Here is an 18,039-nt window from a genome sequence, read left to right on the forward strand (position 1 = left end):
ACTAAAGTCCATTTGTTCACAGGTTTGGTTCAGTTCTGATGTTTGTTGATTTTTTTGGTCTGGTTGATCTGTTTGTGACAGGGGGGTATTGAGGGTCCCCATTACAATTGCGTTAGCGCTTATTTGATTTTTCATTTCTATTCATACTTGTTTTATATAGTTGGGTGTGCTGTTATTTGGTCCATATATATTTATTATTGTTATCTCTTCCTCTTGTAGGTTTCCTTTAACAAGTATGTAGTGATCTTCTTTGTCTTTTTTGATCTGTCTTGGTTTGAAGTTCACTTTATCTGCAAATGAAATAGCTACCCCTTGCTTTTCTGGGTTCCTGTTGCATGAAGTATTGTTTTCCATCATTTCACTTTCATTCTATGAATTTTTTTTAAGCTAAATGTGTTTCTTGTACGCAGCAGATTTTTGGATGTTGTTTCTTGATCCATTCTGCCAGTCTGTTGCTTTTAGGTGAATTGAAACCACTTACATTAGTAGTTACAGCTGTTACGTGTTGATTTATCCTTGTCAAATTATTTTCCTCTTGTTGGTTCCCCTGTTTCCCCTGTTTAATTGCTTACCTTGCCTGGTGGCTTCTTTCTATTCATGCTCTTGCAATTGTGGTCTTCATTACCTCTCAAATATCCTTCAGAACGTTTGTAATCTTAATAGAATGAAAATAGATACATAGTGGTATCTAGCTTCACAAAGAATTTGTTTTGATTTTGGAAAAGATGGCCACATTTGTGTTTTTTGGAGAAAGATGGTTACAATTGTGTTTAAAAACAAAAACAAATTTTGCCAACACTTGTTTGTAGACCATATTGTTCTCAAAAATGTTCATGAATACCGAGGTACTATGTATATGTTCCTCCTCATATGAATTTCTTTTCTGTAGTTATTTTTTTGAGGCAGGGAGTACTGGGAAAAAATCTCAGGACCTTGAGCTTGCCAGACAGGTGCTGTTGTTGCTGAGCTATCTCCCTGGCTCCAGTTTGTGTAGTTCAGAGATGGTCAGATATCATTTATCAGAGTCTTGTTTTATTTACATTAACTCTGATCTGTCTGAAATATATTAATACATAGTTAAGGTAGACAACTCTTGATTTTTCCAAGTTGTTAACTGATTGTTCCATTATAATTTGTTACTGAGTCTTACATACTTCCATGACTGGTTTAAATATAGTGGTAACTACCGTGTCTGAGATTTCAGTTCTGTGCCATTGTTCTACTTGGTTTTGCCCCCCCCCCCATATTGTTAGTGAACCCTCTTTTAAGTTACTAATTTAAAAATATGTTAATTTCCCTTTCTTTCTTCTCTTTCAAAGTGTTTGGCAAGTGTATATCCTTATCCTTGCATAAAATGCATTATCTTAGGGACAGTGATATTTTTGTGTAGGATTTTTTCTTCATATTGCCTTTTTAGATCCCTTAGTGAAACATAGTTTTCTCTCAGATCTTTAATAAATCTGAGGTGTTTCCAATTTTGGTGCTATTCCATTTGAGCTTTTAAAAAAATCTCACCTTTTTAATTTAGTATATATGAAAACTTTTAATCATCTTTTTAATCTGACTTATAGAATTTCCTGCTTAGGATTATTTTCCCCTTGAGACTCTGAGGTTTTTTTTTTGTTATCCACAATCATCTTCAAGGAATTATGTTTTTTTCTAATAATTTAGCTATTTTCTTTTATTGTACTTTATTACTTATATGCTTAAGAATAACAGCATAATGCAATATTTCAGCCTTAAAAATTGCTTCCAGAAAGGGTGATTGATCTGAAATAAACTAAACTATACCCATAAGAAGTTAAACCCTGTGTGTTCAGTTGTGGTTCTCATTTTCTTGCCTGGGAACTTGTGTTTTTACTAAAATACTGAAAAGTAAAAGAAGATCGTTTCAGTTAGAAACACTGGCAGTTTTATGTTTGGCTAAGACTTCTAAGAACTGTTAGTTTCTTTCACATGTCTAATAAATTAGGTACCTCTGCTTTACCATGCCAACTTTAATGTTTGAGTTGTTTTAAAATTAGTATGTGACGATTTGATATTAATGTGCTTTTTATTAATAACGTCTTTCACCATTATTTTAGGGTCCTGGTTGCTGTTCTGATCTGGCAGTTTCTTTTCACTATGTTGATTCTACAACAATGTATGAATTAGAGTACCTCGTTTACCATCTTCGTGCGTATGGTTATCTGTATAGATACCAACCTGCCTTACCTGAGAACACGCTGAAGGAAGTAAATCAGGTGAACAGAAATGAAGATCCAAAAGTAAAACTAGGAAACCCTTGAAAGGAAAGCAAACGAGCCACAGTAAAATGTCTGGCATTGCACTGAAGAAGGGCTTCTGCATCTCCGACACAGACCCCTGAGATCCAGTGACATTCCATACAGAAATCTCTCAGATGAGTGACTGTAAACTGAAGCTTTAAATGAGCTGTGAAATGTGTTAAATGTGTTTTGATACAGTAATATATAAATCTATATAAGAACTTGTTTTTGAAGTGGTGGCGAGTAGAGCTAGTAAAAGAGATTTTGTTACCTGTTCTGACCATGTGTATTACTGTCACTGAGAAACTGAAAACTAAACCAGTTAAATTTGCTGAAACTGCACTGTACCACATTAGTAACACAATGCTAAACAGATCTGCCTTAAAATTTTAGAGGGAAATATTGTTGCTTAGCATTGTTTATAAATTCATTTGCAGTATGATATAAATGAACCACTTCTCCCTACACAGTTGTCTAATGAAACGTTTGCTGTGATTATTTATAATTAGCGATATTTCTTAAAGAAGATAGAAAAAGAATGGCACTGATCTTAAAGTGCATTAATAAAACTACATTTTGAAATTATCATGGGCCTCGATATATTTGGTTCTAATTATTCTTTCACTGAATCTCTTGTTCTTTTCTAACCACTCTTGAATACCATTCTCCACTATTAATATTTATTAAAGCATTAATATTCTGTACACAAGCATTTTAAAATACTCTGTTGCAAAATTTACCCATTGTTAATTATGGGTAATAGTAAGTTTAATGCTATTTTGGAATGCTGTTCTTATACCAATGCCACTATAGGAATTTCTCCTTCCACCTACATAATTATTCTTTTCATTCTCATCCTTTTGAGAAATGAGAACTTGCTTGTGCCTTTCATAACTTAGTTAAAACTTTTAACATTCATGTTTAGGTCTGAGGTGGCTGTTACACTGGCAAAATATTTTGAATTAACATTTTGACCAGAGTTAATTAAATGCATTGGAAAATACAGTGTTTAAATAAACTAAAATACGTTAAAAGACCTAATAATTTATGAGCCGCAACCTGAAGTTGGATGTTAATTTGTTATTTTGGAAAAATGGTCTTGCCGGTGGATCATTCTGACACCGCAGAATACCTATTTAAGCATACCATCAAAACATAGTTCTAAATGTTTCATCTTAATTTAATCATTCTGTTTGCAAAGAAAGAAAATTTTCAACTTCTTTTGTCTTTAGCAATACTGAGTGTGTAGCAATATTTTGCAGATGTTTTGTAAGATTATTTTCAATATTGTATGATTTTCATTATGCTAGTTTTACCTCGTTGTCATACCATTGATTCCATTGCTTGGCTAAATAATTTATATTTATTGTGCCAAAACATATCATGACCTCTTTGTACAGTATATTTTAGAGAATGTAATTTCAGTGACTGACTATGGATTACTCTTTGACATAGTAAAAAACACACACCAACTTTCACCTATTATTATTTTGATGATGATATCTACAAAATTTCAAGACATTCATTCTGCTCATTGAACAACCTTTGACTGTAGTGTGGATATGAATTTGTGGTCCATATACACTATTCTTTATTAGAAGTGTAGTTTTATCATAAACCTAAACCCTTAAAATTGACCCATAGGAAATGAATGCTGCAATGATCGTGGACTTCAGAGTCAGACTGCCAGGCTTTAAATTTTTGCTCCATCACTTACTATTTTTGTAACATTGAGCAATTTAGTCTCTGTGCCTCAGTTTCCTCATCTGTAAAGTAGGGATAATACTAGTACCTACCTCATAGGATTTTTATGAGGATTAATAAATCTATGTAAGGCTCTTAAAGCACTGTCTAGCCCAGCATAGGGAGCAATAAAGTATAAAGTTTTATTATTCTGCTATCCTGGAGTGTAAATGTTTTATTTAAATGAGTAAAATGATTAAATCAAGTAGTGAAAGGTTTTTGTATCTTTCTTATAGTATTTATCTAGTACCTACTGTATACCAGGTACTGTGCTTATTCTATGTACAGTAGTGTTAATCCTCACTAATTGAGTATTATTCTCATATTTTAGATGAGGAAACTGGGGACCCAGGAATTTGAGTTAACTTTTGCACTGTTACAAAGCTAGTAAGTAACAGAACTAGAATTCGTACTCAAACGCTATGTATTCATTTGTGTTGGTCAGCCTTGGGGTCATTTAGTAGTATTCTCATTTGCACGTATATGATACGTGACATCTGGTACATTGGCCAGTAAACAGTCAAATAAACCAGCCAGATTGATACGCTGATACTTAAATTGTGGTTCTCTCACTCTTGCCTGGGAGTGTATTTAAATGGAGATCTCAAGACCCCAGTCCCAGAGATTCTGATTGTAGCTTGGGCCTAAGACTATACATTCTTATCAGATACCACACAATAGTCAAACAGTGGTCCCAACAAGCACTTGGAAATGCCTTAGCTCAGATGTACTAAATCAGAAACTCCAGGGTGGGCCCACCACCCGTGATTAAACAAGCCCTACAGATGAGTCTTAATTCATCCTGTGAGAACCATGATTATGGTGCAAATAGTCTTTGGAACACACTCAGGATAACTGCCCCATGGGTAAGGCACTTTTCAGAAACTTAGACAAAGCATATTTTAAATCGTTGTAGTCCAGGATCACACTATATTAAAGGTAAAATATTTAAAGATAATTTAAAGGGTCAGTGGATTGTTGGTTGTAGCAAAATTCTTTAGCTTCTCCAGAGTGACTAATATCAGGGCACTGATACTAAATCCACAAAATCTTTAATTCTCCAAGTTCAGTAAATTTAATTGGATATAAAGGGTTCATTAATTACTAGTAAGTACATTCATTAAAAGCATACATAAGTAAATGTCATCAGATGTTCACAAAATGGTTACTAGTAAATTTTAGAGATAGCAAAATGCTATTTTTAATATGCGGTGTTTGACTGTTCTGTATGATCTAATGAAGCAAAAACATTCTCCAAGTATTTGACAGAGCACATGCAATCAGATTTCACGAAAACAGTGTTTTATTCACCATCTTTTACATTAAGATCTTTGTCATTTAATTATTTCAGTGATACCAGCATAAAGGCTTTTGATGTTTTCTGTTCTCTAACAATACCATGTTTGTATTTTCTGGTTAAAATTTCACACGAAGGTTTTCATCAAGATGTAATTATTTTCAAATACCTTAAATTTCAGAGGAGTTTCTGTCACTGTAATAAGATAGAAAATAAATCACTGGCCAGTTTTTAATGGTTTTGAATATGGTAATTGGACTTACACGTTCGAGTTGCTTGCTCGTTTTTCTCTAATTGTTTCTTCAAGGTTGATTTTTCATTCCTTTGAGCCCATCAAACTGTATTACCAGGTTGAGGCACTATTATACTTGAAAGACTCCCTCATCTTTTAACAATTTCTGCTGCTTTATATTTATTGCCCTTTGTTTCCTTAATAACTAACCTCCCCTTTCTAGCTACGCTTAATGATGCCTTCATAATGTTAAATTGGCTGTTAGTAGTGATGCGGATTTGTATTACTTGCTGATAGTTTTATACCTACTAACTTTAGGTTTCCCTATGAGATTAAAAGTTTAAGAATAATTCCTGCTGCCTCTCAGGGTAATCGCCCTACTTAAAAATACACAATTTTAAACTAATTCTACATTGTAATTATTAAAGGAAGTAAAGTTATTTGCATCATCTGCTTCATTTCCCTGCCTCTTCGTAATCGGCCTGACAGAAACATGCTCAGGAAATCTAGGAGTCAGCCTGTGGTATATCTTATGCTAAATATAACCTCTTGGTTAAAAATGACTCATGTTTATATATCAGAGTTGAAATAGAAATTAACAAATTGAAGTCAGAACTTCTGCAAGTACTCTTAGAGAAACAGCCCTAAAAGTAGCTTTAGAGTTGAAGTGTGCTATATTTCAACTCTTACTCTTTAGCTCTGTTTCTTTTAGTTAAATTTGAGTAACTTTGCAGGACCCTACAATGAATAAATCTACATGAAGTATGTTATCAGAGGGAAACTACTCTTACTGCTAAGCAGTGTGTTGTACTATAGTGAATATGTTCTGAGATTTAAGAATTATTTAAAGTCAGTGTCATGAATGGTTTAAAAATATCTGGTGACTTGCTTATTTTAAGTGATCACCATTAAGTCAGAAAAATGTATTTTTAAATGTTTTTTAAAGTGCCTTTTGAAAATTTTTAAACAATGGATTTAAACTGCATAAAATAAATTACCATGTTCAAAATTGTTTCATCTCGTTATTTTTAACCAATATAAAAGTTATGGGATAGACATTTTATGAGTAGTTTTTTTTGGAGGGGGATTCCCAAAGTTTTTCACTTTTGATAAACTTGCATAATTTTTCTGCAATATATATTATTCACTTTAATGCTAAAGAAAAATACTCCACCTCTGTTTTAAAATAATATACCTGGTGTACTTTTAAAAAAAAATTAGACTCCCTTTTTGTAGTCCATATTGGTTCATGTACACTGAAAAATCCATTTATTCAACAAATAGTGTATCTGCTAAAAATACAACAGTAACCAAGACATACAGGGGGCTGGGGATTTAGCTCAGCGGCAAAAGCGCCTGCCTGGCAAGCGCAAGGTCGTGAGTTCGGTTCCCGGTACCGGAGAAAAACCAAAAAAAAAAAAAAAAAAAACAAAAACCAAGACATACAGGATCTCTGTTGTCACGAAGTCTTCATTCTAGAGTTCGGACATAGGTCGGCAATGAGTGGACAAGGCGTTTCAGGACGTGGTGTCGGTAAGATGAAGTGGTAAGAGAGCGTTTTTTCTGGTGAGGACCTCAAGGAAGATGTGAGAAAGTAACCCAAATTTTAGCTGGGACCTGAATATCAGACACTGTTCACGCTTCAGAAATCTACGAAAATCTTTGCTCCTAGTATTAAAAAAAATGTTTCCGGGCCGGGGATGTAGCTCAGTGGCACAAGCGCCTATCAATACCTGGTACCAAAAAAAAAATTTTAAAAAAATGTTTCCACCTTCACTTAATCATGTTTTGGACACATGTAAAGGTACACTGAAATGTAATCTGTAAGGCCAAAAACAGTGGGTGTTTTTAAGCGTATTTCATGAAGAGCTCAGGTCTATTGATACTGAATCTGTCTGGGAATTTTAGGATATGAGTGAAAATGGAATTATTCCTAGGCACTAGTTTTATTACACGTGTTCGTAAGACCTTTACGTGGAGCTGTCCGCCTCCGTTTCAGCAGCCTGCTGCCCAGTATACACAGGTACACGCATGCGTGTAAACGCGATTGGGTTAGCCAGCTTTAGAAGAGCTAAGGAGGAAAATGTCACTCCGTGTTGCTTCAGGAGCAGAGTTCTGTCATGTAACATGTTCAGCTAGCCAGATATTTTCCACTTAGCTTTATGTAGTTGTGCTAATTGATGTCATTAGAAAGTAGGTTTATTATCCTAAATGTAGATTTACTACCCATTTTAAATTGTCCAAGAGTTTAATCTTAGAATATTGAAAAGGATACAGCATTATTGTTGAGAGTATTTTCTTTCTAAAGGGAAGGGTCCTACCTCAAACACTTTTTTACCAGACGTAGTGCTGACAGTATAGATTATCTGGGAGAAAGTCCTTGATTAAGAATGAATGAATATTTAACAACTGAAATTCAGCCACACTGAAATTCTTCTGATAAACTTGTGTTAATAAATCAGAAGTGAACTTTGTTCTGGCCTGAGTTTATTTACTATTTAACGCATTCAGTACTGCTGCCTAGAATTTCACTGTTAAAATATTGTCTGTTGTGTCATTTCATTTGCCAAAAGAACCGCCGATTGTTCATGCTAGTGCTTTTTATTCTGTGTCTTTGTTTTTGTTGGGGGCTTTTTTCCCAGGGCTGAAATTTTTCCCAAGGCATTATACACTTCGCTTTACATATTGTATCTGTACAATGGTTGGACACAGCAGCTTTGCCATAACGAAATGCTCGTCTTCTTTTAATGAGATTCAGCCCAACAAGTTAAGCTTACTTGAATTTTCTAAGGAATTCCTAGTGAAAGATTAACAATACTTCCTCGTTTGTAGAAATACTAAACGATGTACCGTCGAATTTGGATGTAGTGTGTTAGTCTTAACAACCACTTACAATTTGATTTTTGTCAGCCTCAATAATGTTTAATAAAAACTTACTCTAAATTACATTTTTCCTTTCTGTCCTTAAAACAGTACTCTTGATAGCATTTAGTTTGAACATCACTTTTCACGAAGTTTCTTGTGATTATTAGATTATGAAAAAGTGCTGATAAATCCCGAAAGTAGTAGTAATTCAACTTTGCCTAGTTTAGTCCTGCACAAGGCTGTCTTTTATTTGAACTATTTAGCAGGGTTTGTGTTAAAGACAAAAAAAGTGTGGATGTGGTTATGGTATTTTCATATGTGCATTTTTCTTTAATATGATAAGCAGCTTTATTAAATGAGGTTATGAAAGTATCTGTGTGCTTAGAATTGGTCACGGAGATGATTACTCGCCTAGCGAGTAATTTTTACAAATCTGCTTGTCCCGTTGGATTTTCCCTCGCTGCCTTAGACTCTAGCTCTCTGAATCCCCCTCCTGCTTTTTTATCCCAGGTCTTTCTTCCCTTAGAATTGCCAACGATTCTTGAAGGTGTTCTCTGGCTCGCGTTTTCTGCCAGCAGATGTACTTGAAGCCTTCTTGACTGCATATATTTTGTGAACTTCAGTTTCCTCTCCCTAAACAGTTTTCCTTGGAAGTCACAGAAAGCAGAAGGAAAAGATTCAGAGTACACGTAGCGTAACCCTGGTTTGCTTTTTCCTAAGGAGACATTTCCCTTTAGAACCTACCCCAGTAAGTTAGGGGTAGATACTTGAAAACCAGTGAAAATCAGCCTAATTTTTGTATTGCTTTTGTTCTTCAAGTCAGAAGAACCACAGCCGTAGAACTTGTTACATAGTCCAAGCTGGCCTCGAACAATAAATCCTCCTGCCTCAGCCTCCTCAGTATTGGCATTTAAGGCATGTGCCACCACACCTGGTCTGGTTTTTTTTAACGCCAGCTGATGCACTCTGCTCTGGAAATAGTATTGCTTAAGATTTTAAATGGTCCTGGTAGCAGAGGGAGCCTTTAGGAACAGAATCACAGCTATTGGAAACGGGCAGAATATTTGCTGGTTTGCTGAAGATGAGGTTCAAACCATAGTGTGTACATAGCTATGTGAAAAAGACAGTTGTCATGTGCTGTCACTCAGCAGTCTTGGGCATCCAGAACTTCAAGTGCTGCTATTACAAGAGACAGTTGTTTCCTCACCAAAGAAATAACTTCAGATTGGGGTGAGGGCTTAAGTATAATAGGCACTAAGCTTTGTCTCCTAGGTGTACAAATGCACGCAGTCTTTGCTAATCCGATTCCAAATGGGTGAGATACGGGGAGGTAATTTGAAGAGCGAGAGGTTGACACCCTCAAATATTTTTTAAAAATAGGTTCAAACCTTCCTAAGTTTAGCCTAAAGATCAGTGGCATCAAGGAGATGTGTATTAATTTATTGGTTTAGATCCATTCTTTTTAATTAGTAAGTTCATATCCCTCGTAAATGTAAATCGGCAGCGGCCCAGGAACTGAAGTAGCTGAACCCTTAACGTCACACACAAGTTAGATCTTAGTCTTAAGGATTTTTAGAACTGACAATGATAATCAGAAAATAGAAAATAAATTTCATAGAAGGAAACATCTGTTAGGTCAAACATAGCTGTATATTCAGACCAGTGAAATTTAGCTTTGTAGAGAAAAGATCCCAACATTCGTTATTTAAATGGTCCCTCTCCGATGTTTACGACTAGCTTTTCAGTCTAGCACGTATTCTTAAAATTGTATGACCTTCTACATCCTGAGCCATGTGTTTTCCCTTCCTGTTTCGAGCACAAATGTTTACCTGCAGGAAAAAAAAATTAGCTTCTTAGCAAACATCTGACTAATATTTGAGTACCTAAAACAAGTTTTAGGCTAAATAAGAGGGGTATAGTGGGCATGTAGGGGTTGTGCTCTTATATTTCCTAGGAGTTGGAAAGTACAAAGGAAAAAAGTAGTTAAGTGCAGTAGAACTGCACGTTCAGGCGGTGTGCAAGTGGGTTTACATATCTTTAACTATCTTTAACTACAACCCGGAACGGTGGATGTTACTATCCCATCATGTGCATGAGGAAATTAATGTGCCCAAGGCTTGTAGAGGTGAGAGCAGAATCCGCATTTCAGTGTGTCAGTGAGTAGGTCTTTAAGACTCCAGACTGTTCCAAACACTGGTATATATTACAAGGTTTAAAAAACATTGCCAAAGAAGAAAGAACTTTCACTAATCTCGTCTTTCCTTTTGGGCAGTATTTTCTCTCCAGTTAGTTTATTCTACACAATGACGTTATGTCCTACTACTGGGATCTTACTAAAAATGTCCTCTTCCTAACGCCACTCTAGTTCATTACAGTCAGAAATGACTTCTTTGGGGGCTCTGCACTGTAGCACTGATTTCCAAGTATTCCACAGTATATGGGAAGATGACTAGCTGCTAATCTTTTTTATCTCATTGCATTATGGGGTGTATTTATAGATATACACACATTTATGCTTATTACATTTGTGTATGTATAATATCAGTATATTAGTACTTATATGTTGGGACATGATCAAAAACATTAATAGGATATACAATGTAAAAAATCAGTTTTTCAGTTCTATGAAGTTGTTTAGTTGTATATTGTATCACCGCAAATTGCCTTATATTTAGTGTTATGTATATTTTAGACCCTCCTGGAGTGGTTTCTTTTACCCATATTTGCCATATACTGAAGTGCCTAGTCACAGCTGGGTTCTAAAATTAAACCCTTTCTAGAGTACCTCAGAGTGCAGTGGAAAAATCCTTTCGTAGAAATATGATTACAGATATTTGAGCAGATATGACACAAATTTGAGGAATCAATAATTATGAGAAATAAAGCTTTGTTGGTACATTAGCTTTGAACCTTCTGAATTCCGAGTTTGATAATGGACATCTTGAAAATGCAGTGGAACATTTAAGTGGTAGTGTCTTTCTCAGTTAGGTGCTACATTGGGGCGGATAGTGTCAGAGGTTGCCGCAGAGCAGAACTGGGTATTGTACTTGTGAGCCTGAAGCGTGTAAGGGGAACTGAAATAACCAGGTGTTATGCAAGGGAGAAAATAGAATACGAACCAATAGAGTGTTCTTAGAAAGGGCCATCTCTAAAGCATCTCATTCCCACGCCCAGCCATACGTGTAAAAATTTTCTTCCATATCATTAAATGCCTTTTATACTGTAATTTCATATTGCCAAGAAACCTTCAGAAGCTTAAAAAAGAAGCCAGAAGTATCCTGAATCCAGAGGCCGGAGGGGAAAATGCCACTTCTTTGACAAACCCATTAACCTATCCAAGTTGTCAGTATTGAGAGCTGGTGGTTAAGAATTTCCTCATTTTAAACATGTAAAATATTTTCCTCTTGTTAATTTTTCTTCAAAACACATGGAAAACTACAAATCAGAAAGTTCACCAACCTAACCTATGTTAGGTCTTCTACATGTACTGCCAGATTTTTTGTGGGACTGATTACTTACTTAGTAAACGATGAAATCCATTATTTAAATAATACAAACATGCCTCAAAGTACAAAGATTAAAATTCAAACAGCATCCCAAGCCCCCACCCATCCAAAATTAATCCTGGACATCTATACACAAATACAAATACGATAGCTGAATATGTCTAACTCTAATTTTATTTTTTTTATTTTAAAAATAAAAAGAGGAAAACGGTAACAACCTTTTACAAAGTAGCAAAAGAACAGTACAGACAATACAGAGTTAAAAACAAAGTGGTAGGAAATTAACAATGCTTGTTGTATTACATATTGATATCTTCAAAGTGGTTTCTCATGAAAACAAATAGAGATATGCAGTATTGATCAATCAAGGACTCATTGACAGTTTCTTTCAGCAAAGAAATAGAAGACAGAAGTTCAACTATATTAACTATCGTGTATATACATACATATAAAATTTCTCCTTTCCCTTCTCTTTTCCCACATCCCAGTTGCCCTTTACCCTTGAGTGTTTTCCTTTCATTTCACAATGTCTATCATACCCCCTAGTTTAAATTAACTCTTTCAGGTTTTACACTAGTGAGACAATGTGGTGCTTGCACATGCAGGTTTGATTTATTTCACTTATGAGTATGGTCTCTAGTTGTGACCATTTACCCATAAAAGCCTCGAGTTTATCTGTCTTTATAGCTGTGTAATATTCCATTATATAAAAGTACCACAATTTTCTTATCCAATCCTTGGTGGATGGACATTTGGGTTACTTCCACAATTTAGCAATTGTGGAAGCAACCCAAATGTCCAACTCTAATTTTAATACTATCATTTTAAAAAATGATAGTCGTTCTTGATGCTGTACAGAATCTGCAGATTGATCTGGGGCAGGGAGAGGGAGGGGCAGACTTCAAAGCCAGAACAAAGTGGAGTCACATCTCTGGAGCAGGAGGTGGAGGAGGAAGAAATGGGTCTTTGTCTTTTCCAGAACAACATCCAATCTTAAAGCAGATGAAGCACAGGCTACCAGAACCTCAACAGGGGTGGAAAAAGCCAAACTGGATTTCAAGTATAAGGGCAAGAGAGGAGTTGGAATATGAAATTGAGGGGTGCTTCTCGACAAATCTAGACGATGAAACCTGTCCTGAATGACAGGTAAGTGGACAAACACGGAGAAGAGGACTGGTAACGATTATAAGCAGCACAGGCTGGGGAAGCACTGTAAGGGCATTTTTAAGATTGTGGATCTTGATAATACACAACAGGATGGTTATCAGGTTAGAAGAGGTAAACTGGGAAAGCAGAAGGTAACGCATGCCCTAGTTGCTTGTACTTTTTAGAAGTGAATAGTAATCTTGTGAAGTTTATCAAGACCTAGAGACGTATCCCTACATAGTTATAAAAGTAATCACCAAAGTAACCACAAGTATAAGCCTGCTGATTATTAGATGGAAACAAAGGTATGGATCATGCAGCCATATGTCAAAAAGTAAAGTTACAGGGGCTGGGGATTTAGCTCAGCGGCAAAAGCGCCTGCCTGGCAAGCGCAAGGTCGTGAGTTCGGTTCCCGGTACCGGAGAAAAACCAAAAAAAACACAACAAAAAGTAAAGTTACAATTTAAAGGAATGAACATAAGATGACAGCTTAAGATGTATGTGATTACTTTTTTTTTTTTTTTTTTTTGGTTTTTTTCCAGTACCAGGAACTGAACTCACGACCTTGCGCTTGCCAGACAGGCGCTTTGCCGCTGAGCTAAATCCCCAACCCTGTATGTGATTACTTATGGAGCAAGGCACCAGAACTGGAAGGAGATGCACTCTGCGTTGTATTCTGTTTTGAACTTTTCAGAAATCTAGTGTTTTCATCATTGAGAGAAAGGGAAGGAAAAAGCTACTGACTCTTCAGTGATGAGAGTGTTTGCTACCAGGGCTAAAGAACGGCCAGAGTACTGTGCCCGGGAAGGATCTCCGGGCTGATACGGGTTCCTTTTTTATCTTGCCACGAGGAATTCTTTCTTCAATAGAGTGTATGCGGGTCTGAGTCTGGTTAATGACAAGATAGGTGAGGGAAGTTATTAGTGGGAATAGCTGACCTAGAGGAATAACCAGCAGCTGCGGCTGGGCCCGTTTTAGCATCTCCTCTTCCATCCACTGCACAAAGTACGCTCAGGAGTCAGAATTTAACCTCATGTCGTCTTAAAACACATTTGTTCTGGCTTAAATCTAACTTCTTTTACCTTTCGTGGACAGAGAGGACAATAAACAAGCCCTGCCTCCTATGAAAATACAGGACTACCAACTCCTAGAATTGAAGGCTTTTTAAATCCTGTGTTTTAAAGATCCAGAAACAGGTCTGTAGTTAAGTTCAGCAAAACGATACTGGTAATCCTAGATCTTGCAACAGAGCTCGATTTGTCTGACTTCCAGGTCCGTGGTCTTTGTCCTAAATTACAGTCCTTATCTTTCTTAGCTGTATGCTTTGTACTGTGAGATAAAACCCAAATGTATTTGGTCTCTGCCTTTTCCTGCCATATACAAACAGATTGTAGGTAGAGCAGTGGATTTCCAGGCACTGTTGTCAGGTTATAGCCTTAAATTTTTTTCCAGTTCTTACGGAAGTACTATAATATAGGTATTGATTTACTTTGTTAATAAGGAAGTGGAAGTTCAAGGAAGTTGCATTTTATTCCTTTAGGAGGTTGAAGAGTGTCCAACCCAGAACCTCAGAACGTGGCCTTATTTTAATTAGTAAGGTTTTTGCTGATGTAACTACGGACTTAAATCTGAGCAACACAGAAAATCCTGTGAAGAGGAGACGAAAAGATTAGAGACGTTACCAAGAGCCAAGGAAGGCCAGAAGCTGGAAGAGACGTTCCCCAAGGGCCTCAGAAGGGAACGTGGCCCTGCCAACACCCTGACTGAACACTTTTGGATTCCAGAACTATGAAAGAATAAGTTTCTGTTTTTTTAAGGCAAGTTCGTGGTAATTTTTACAGCAGCCCAAAGAAACTAGTATAAATGCTTATTGCAACAGAGCTGGGGAGGAGCCACAAGGGAATTCACTCGGGACACCTGACGCCAGCGTTCAGGAACGACAGAGAACACGCAGTGCAGCGATTTGCAGCGGCTTCCTGGATTGTTCCATTCAGCCTAGAAGTCTCGTTTTGCTGTGCTGACTCTTTTCGTAGGTGTCCTTTACGGCACGGATTAAACGTCCCGCTTCCTCTTCAGGAGCGTTCCCTGGGGAGGCACTGGTCTGTACTTCCGTTTTCAGGAGTTAGCGCTTTTAAAAAATTGCTTTTAAAATTACTGAGGAGGATTGCTGCCCATTATGAGGACAGGGGTCGTGTACGCCTTGATTCCTGTGTTGCTTGGGGGAACATCATAGGAATTGTATATTTTTTGGAACAAATAAATAAACCCCTGTCCACAGAAAGTTCTCAGAGTCATACAGGGTGTGACTGAAAGCTTGGCGAATGTGTAAATTTTAAAACTTATTCCATCGTTTTTGCCATTCTCAGGCAGTTCTAGAAGTTCAGAACTTTTTGAATACTGACCCACTTTGCGTTATTTACATTACAAATATTTTGAATTTTTTTGAACGTAAGGTTTTTTAATTATCGTACAAACAAATGTATCAGTCTGTCTTTGGGGCTACTGAATTTTGTCTTGTTCAGACCATATCCGTGAATAAATATGATGTTTTCATTCTATAGTTTCATGTTTTATGTTTATATTGTCTATTTCCTCCCTCCCAGAATTTGTTTTCTTATATGGAGTAACACAGGAAAGTAACTTGCTACTAGCTACTTGGTTGCTCACTTATCCCAAAATGCATTACTCAGCAATTCAATTCAACATTTATTTATTTATTTATTTTTTTCAGCTTATTGAGACAGGGTCTCGCTATGCAGTTCAGGCTGGCTTTGAGCTCACTTTGTAACCGAGGCTGGTCTCAGACTTGGCAACGATCCCCCTGCCTCAGCCTCCCGAGTGCTGGGATTACCAGGTGCACCACGCCTGGTGCAACATTTCTTTTAAATCACCTTTATCATACATGAAACTTTAGTGTCAGTTTACATTTATGTGTGAGCCCTATTCTGGTCTGCTTGTCTGCCTGTTTTTTCTGCAGTACTACATTATGTTAATGATTTCAGATACATAATGCTCAACTGGCAGAATAAGTTACCTAAAGCAACATTTTGCACAATATAATTGCCATTGCTTATCACGACACTATACCTTGAGCCCTTTTCAGCACTGTTACCATAAAATGCCACTCTTAAAATGTCCAGGTGTCTCTGAGAGGCTCCTGGGGCTGAGGGTCACATGTACCCAGTTTCTTCCTCACCCAACCCCCAGGTTGTCCCTACAAGGCCGCTGACTCCATGCCATACTCGCTCAAGTGGGCACCGCCCCTGCTGCTACGGACCTGACTGCTGCTGCTGCTTTGACTTTGGGGGAAGACATGGCTTCCTCCCTTCTTACACACAGCACAACAGAGATCACACTTTTCTAACCGTTCCCGAACAATGAAGTGTCCAGAGAATCATTTATGAAAGCTGCCAACCCCTGAGGATCCTCGCCCCACATCAGGCTAGCTCCCTGCCTTCTTTGCCCTGTTTGCAGGACATCAGAGGTAGCTCAGCCATCCCATGAGAAGCTTCCCAGCCACCACCAGAATCTGAGCCAAATGGAAATCTGCACTAAGAGAAAGGAAGAGGATTTCCCCTCTCGCTTGTCTAAAGCTCTCAAAACACCTTTCTCTGGAGAAGTGGCCTCTCTGGAATGCTGATAGGGAAAACATTTGCCCTCTTCTGAGAACATGGTCTGCGTTTTGAGTTTATGGCCCCAATAAGAAAATTCTCCCAATGATCTGACATCACTAAGAACATGTCACAAAGCCTTTCTTAGTTATACATGTGGCAGCAAAGCCCAAAGCTGGGCGAGGCTGTGCCAGAGTCAGTCCTCGCACTTCGATTCAGTGTAGTAAGGGTTGCGAACATGCCTAAGGATTTGATCTCTGCTGCGTTCCCCTTGTTAACAATGTTAATCAGCCTTGAACTATAACAGAATACTACTTTACCTTTTCCGCCAATGCCTTTTTAAAATCAGCTACGTCCACACTTGCCTCTTCAAATTTCAAAATTTTGGAAGTGGGAGGGGAAAATGGGTTGAGATGAGTGAAATCACCTGAATTTTCTTAGCATAAATTAGGCCTGTGGCCAGCTGTTTCTGAAGTGAATGGTGTTTTTAATCAGTCTTCACCAGATTAGCGCTTTTTTCCTGTCTTCCTATACTTAGACCTGCTCATGCTCCGTGGATGAATCCTCGAACAAGTGGAAAACTGGCATCCAGATATTGAGTGACTCAGAGAACGAGTGATGCAGAACAGTGTCACCTGAGTCTGAGCCAGTGGTCTTTGTGTTTGACTAGTAGACACACTAAACAGAGTGAAAAGAGTTGAAAACCTCCATGTGCTCACAAATCTCAGTTTAGAATTATAGGTGACCTCATCGTAGGGCTAACCGCCTCCTAATAATGTAAATTAATGGTTTTCTCTATAACTTTTGGTCTATGGTAAGCAAAGAAATGTGCTTATTTGGCTTCTGACTAACTTTATACTCTTTACAAATCCTAAACTTAGAGAATATTTTCTAAAGTTTTCCCTTTGATTACTTCTGCTCACTGCATGCAGTTTGTTTGGAATTTGTTCATCAGTTTGTCTTGTTAAACAATTTTCTTTTTTCCTCTTCACATCTAAAACTTTTGCTGTAGAACTACTTAGTTTCTGTTGCTAATGAAACTAAAATAAGGGAAGCACATAAGTAGAACCTTTAAAATTATATCAAATTAAAATCTTTGGCATCTCAAAAGAAACAGCAGAATGAAGAGACAACCTACAGAGTGGGAAAAGATTTTGCCAGCTATTCCTCGGACAGGGGACTGACATCTAGACTTCAAAAGAACTCAAACAATGTCAGACCTCTGAAAACAGAAGACCAGGTCAAAATGGGCAACTAAAATGAACAGACTCTTCTCAGAAGAAGTGCAAATGATCAATGAAAACATAAAAAAACCTTCAACCTCACTGGCCATTAGAGAAATGCAAATAAAACAACACTAAGATGTCATCTT

At 37.2% G+C, this 18,039-nt stretch overlaps 1 protein-coding gene across 1 annotated transcript in view; it reads left to right on the top strand.

Moving 5' to 3' along the window:
* C1galt1 (core 1 synthase, glycoprotein-N-acetylgalactosamine 3-beta-galactosyltransferase 1) overlaps positions 1 to 6,548 on the top strand; it is a 54,952-nt gene extending 48,404 nt beyond the window's left edge. The window contains exon 4 of the mRNA XM_005388090.2: positions 2,085 to 6,548. Coding sequence (XP_005388147.1) covers positions 2,085 to 2,288 — 204 coding nt within the window. The 3' untranslated portion in view covers positions 2,289 to 6,548. The remainder of the gene's footprint in view (positions 1 to 2,084) is intronic.
* Positions 6,549 to 18,039: the final 11,491 nt, after the last annotated feature.

This window comes from Chinchilla lanigera, unplaced genomic scaffold (assembly GCF_000276665.1).
Source record: "Chinchilla lanigera isolate Chin_1 unplaced genomic scaffold, ChiLan1.0 scaffold00031, whole genome shotgun sequence".
Taxonomy (NCBI): Eukaryota; Metazoa; Chordata; class Mammalia; order Rodentia; family Chinchillidae; genus Chinchilla; species Chinchilla lanigera.